At 36.1% G+C, this 4,208-nt stretch overlaps 1 protein-coding gene across 1 annotated transcript; it reads left to right on the forward strand.

Annotated features, from left to right (window-relative positions):
* Window positions 1–872: 872 nt before the first annotated feature.
* Window positions 873–2,111, forward strand: LOC109861115. The gene is made up of 2 exons (XM_020440631.1): window positions 873–1,591; window positions 1,966–2,111. The coding sequence occupies exon 1, from the start codon at window positions 873–875 to the stop codon at window positions 1,587–1,589; it is 717 nt and encodes a 238-aa protein (XP_020296220.1). The 3' UTR covers window positions 1,590–1,591; window positions 1,966–2,111.
* The last annotated feature ends 2,097 nt before the right edge of the window (window positions 2,112–4,208 follow it).

The raw sequence follows: 4,208 nt of genomic DNA on the forward strand, positions 1-4,208 counted from the left end.
CGATTCCCGGGTGGAAGCATCTTCAGAAAATAAATCTTGTGTAAGATCAAACGCAGTAAGATAAATAGAATAATAAAAACAAAGAAAAAAAATTAATAAATAAAATCAAATTACTCACAATTAAAACAAAAAAGACATTAAATTCACAAAAGTGTGCGTCAACGACAATAATGACAAAAGAAAGAGAAAAGGAACGTGTTGTTCCACTCACAGTTGTAACGTAAATGACATTAGGTCGAAAAGGTAAAAACAAAGAAAAGATAAAGAGAAATCAGAGATATCTTACGAAATTGGAAGGAGAAACCAACCATTTATAGTTTACTGAATCTTTCAACTAACGGTAAATATGCATTATCAAGTAATTCAGTATCACTTGGAAATTAAGACCAGCTATTTGTTTTTTAATAAAAAGCATCTCGGAGACAAGACGCTTATTATAAGAGTGCTCCTCATCCAAAATACAAACATTGCTCCAGTCAAATTCATGGTTAAGGGGTAACACCACTGTAAAATTTTCAAAAAATCGCTTTTTTTTTTGGGCTTAAAAAATCCTTTGAACCCTGTAGAATACGAGGAAAAAACTTTTATACGTGAAACTAATTTTTTTCATCGAAATTCCGAGCTGTGTACCGAACGAGTCGGGCGACTCCGAAACGGCTACCTGCTCCGGGTGGAAACCTGTCGAGAGAGTAGTGCATAATACCTTGCTTATTGATTTCTAAGTTATGTGAGACACTACTAGATGTCTCTAGAAGTAGTCAAGCTACATCGGGGATGGTGATAGCAAAACATTTAAAGGTATTATCGACTCTGAACCGTATGAAGATTTAGTAGTACAGAAGAAAGAATGCATCTCGCACGTACAGAAAAGAATGGGAACGCGACTTCGTAATCTTAAAAAATCATCGAAAAACCTCGGAGGAAAAGGAAAATTAAGTGCCAAATTAATAGACGAGCTGACTATTTATTATGGTTTGGCCATTCGTCGGAACCCAACATCCTTAGATGACATGAAAAATGAAATTTGGGCGACCTTATTTCATAAGTTATCAACTGACGAAAATCCGCAACACGAGAAGTGCTCGAAATCTTGGTGCAATTGGAAGAAGGCGCAAGAAGCAGATACCTTGGACACTTTCCGTCACAAGTCACCGCTTTCCGAGGAAGTTTACGAAGCCATAAAACCTATTTATGAAGATTTGAGTCGGGACGAGTTACTAAACCGTTGCCTGGGCGGTTACACGCAGAATAGTAACGAAAGTTTTAATGCGACAGTGTGGAATTTGGCTCCTAAATCGTATTCAAGCGGCAAGACAGTCCTAAATATAGCAGCGGATATCGCTACATGCGTCTTTAATGATGGAATAACTAATATTTTACGTATTATGCAGCTTCTGGAAATGGAAATTGGCGTCGAAGCATATAATTTTTGCATCGAATCCGATGCAAAACGAATCAAGCACGCAGAGGCGCAATTATCAGATGCGGCAAAAAAAGCGCGCTCTGGCATAACATCTGCGAGGAAAGAAATGGAGGACGAATATTCCAACTTAGAAGGGCAGCTTTACGGTGCTGGGATTGCAGACTAATGGTAAAAATTTTTTTTGAGTCGAATTTTCAATTTTTTCGTGTTCATAATACAACTCCAAACTTTAAACGCGTTTTTCTCGAAACACGTTTTTTCAACGCGGCAAGCAGTATAACTCTAACAATTTTTAATATTTTCACTTGAATTTTTTTACTGTACATTCAAAACAACATTTCGAAGTACAATACGTATGGAATTTTTGATACGTTGCTCTAAACATTTTTTATTGCCAAATAATGTCACTTTTTTTTGTCGAAAAATGAACGACTTTATTCAAATGCTCGCCAATCACTCAAAAATCAATATTTCTAAAATCCCATACGTATTGTACTAGATATACCATTGAAGATCATGAGGAATTTTTTTATTTGTTCTAGGTTCAAATTTCCAACAGCTACACCGCTTGCCGCGGACCCCTTTATTTTAAAGGAGCATCGGGAATATGGCTGCCATTCCGCCATTTTGTAATATTATTTTATGAAAAANTTTTTACAAGTACTTCAATATATGCTTATTAACTTTACGGAGTATTAATACTTTATTTCATTTCCTTCCATTAAAAAAAAAAATGTCGAAAAAGTGCAATTTTTTGGGCCTTTACAGTGGTGTTACCCCTTAAAATCAATTCTGTGGTCGGTGATAACAGATTGTTGCGGCGTGTTACGATGGATGCGGCTCTTATGTTCATTAATACGTGTGTTAAGAAGTCTCTTTATTTGGCCCACGTACGAAGCTTGACAGTCATTGCATTTTATAAAATAAACTACACCAGATTTGGAAAAAGGAGGCAAAGGATCCTTATGAACGCGAATAAACTTAGAAAGCTTGTTGTTACTGACATAGGCAAGCCTCATGTCGGCTCTAGACTTCACAAAATTAGTCATACCCCTCGCAACCAACCGAACATACGGAACAACAAAAAACTTTTTAGCATTCTCATCCTCAAGAACTCGACTCACAAGGGAAGTGACGCAAGTGTCCCTCTCCGATTTTGATGAGCTTTGAATATGTTGTAAAGTAGCTAAAAATAAGAGACCCGTATTTTTTCTTATGTGCTTTCTTGCACGTTTGGGAAGTGATACATCCCTTTGAAAAAAAAATCGGTTTTTTGTTTTATGCGAGACCCATCAAACCGGTAAGAGATATAAAAAAATGTTTCAAATAAAAGTTGCATAGTATTTTATAGGCTTAACAACCGCGTAGTTAGATTTATTTTTCATTCAACATTTTTTTATTTACCCCCACCTGTCATTTTTTCTTTTTCAACTTTTAAAATTTTTGTAAGAAAAAATTATAGCATTTTTTACGCTGAATTCAACCATATATGATTTTCTTATGTTTCAAAATCGCTTGACAAATATACAAATATATATATCTTTCAAATTACAAAGCTGCAACATAATAGTAATAATTCATAAATTAATAAACACAAAAAAATTAACATTACTAAGTCAAATATCTTGAATATAATCAAATCAATAGTCAGAATTCACTCACTATTTCGTACTCACTATTATCTTTTTACATATTATTTCTCCACAGTCACTATATAATAAACCAAACTTCCAAGCGTAATATACGATAGCTAACTTGAATATGACGCGCTGCGAACGATGATTATAATTATAAGTCATTCTACAATGAGTTATAGCAACAGATGACAACTAGAGGAACAGTGCTATTTTCAGTTGAACTTGGGCGTTGCGCAACTGGCGACGGAACATTTACAACTCATTATAGAATAAGTAAAATATAACGCATCATTGAAAGAGATGTCTTAGCAACGCTTTTAAACTTTGCTTTTTGCTCTGTGATTAGAACTTTATCTAATACATGACGACGTAACTATTTTCATTTTTTAATTTTTGTATTGCTTATTACGATTAAAGCGCGATATAAATGATCAGTCATACAGCGCGACGCATATAATACGATACATGATCTTGAGATCATGATGCATGAGATGTTTAACTCATCCTTATCAATAATATTATCTACTTTTTCTAAGATTGTAAGTCATGGAAAAGCATTTTTCGTTGTCATATTGTCATAGGCTACAAGCGCGTAACAAAACATTGCTTTCTAGCCTCAGTGTCTTGCTCGAGTAGTGGGCTTGGTGGAAGCGAGGCAGAACATAGTATGTCTGCGCTCTTTCACGAGCCGAACAGCCGAGCGTGACGTCACGCACACAGACGGCGGTTCTCGCTTGTATGCGTGCTCCCAGTGGCTCCTACCATCTCGGTGCTCTTGGTGCTAGCCTGCAAGATCTTACATTACTGCCAGTACCCTCTTAACTTTTGGTCATTTCTTGGTTAGAGACACAATCACTTCTATACCACAACAGGACGTTATGCACTTGTCAACTAATCGATCACGTTGCCAACGTGTCAGTTAAATACATCAACATTTCTGGAAGCGCTGGAGTCGAGAATATTTGCATCAGTTGCAGCAAAAAACTAAGTGGCAATATTCAAAGGAGCTTAAGTTAAACCAGCGATATAGTTCTCATCAGCAACGATAATGCATCATCGTCAAGATGGCTTATTGGCTGCATTGAGAGTATCAATTCTGAATCTGATGAAGTAGCTCGTGTAGCGTCCATCAAAACCAGTAAAGAAGT

This window comes from Pseudomyrmex gracilis, unplaced genomic scaffold, assembly GCF_002006095.1.
Source record: "Pseudomyrmex gracilis isolate BER0280 unplaced genomic scaffold, ASM200609v1 scaffold_585, whole genome shotgun sequence".
NCBI classification, from domain to species: domain Eukaryota; kingdom Metazoa; phylum Arthropoda; class Insecta; order Hymenoptera; family Formicidae; genus Pseudomyrmex; species Pseudomyrmex gracilis.

Bases quoted from the DNA above. Each gene is read 5' to 3' on its own strand.
- LOC109861115 (XM_020440631.1), top strand. From the start codon at position 873: ATGGGAACGCGACTTCGTAATCTTAAAAAATCATCGAAAAACCTCGGA.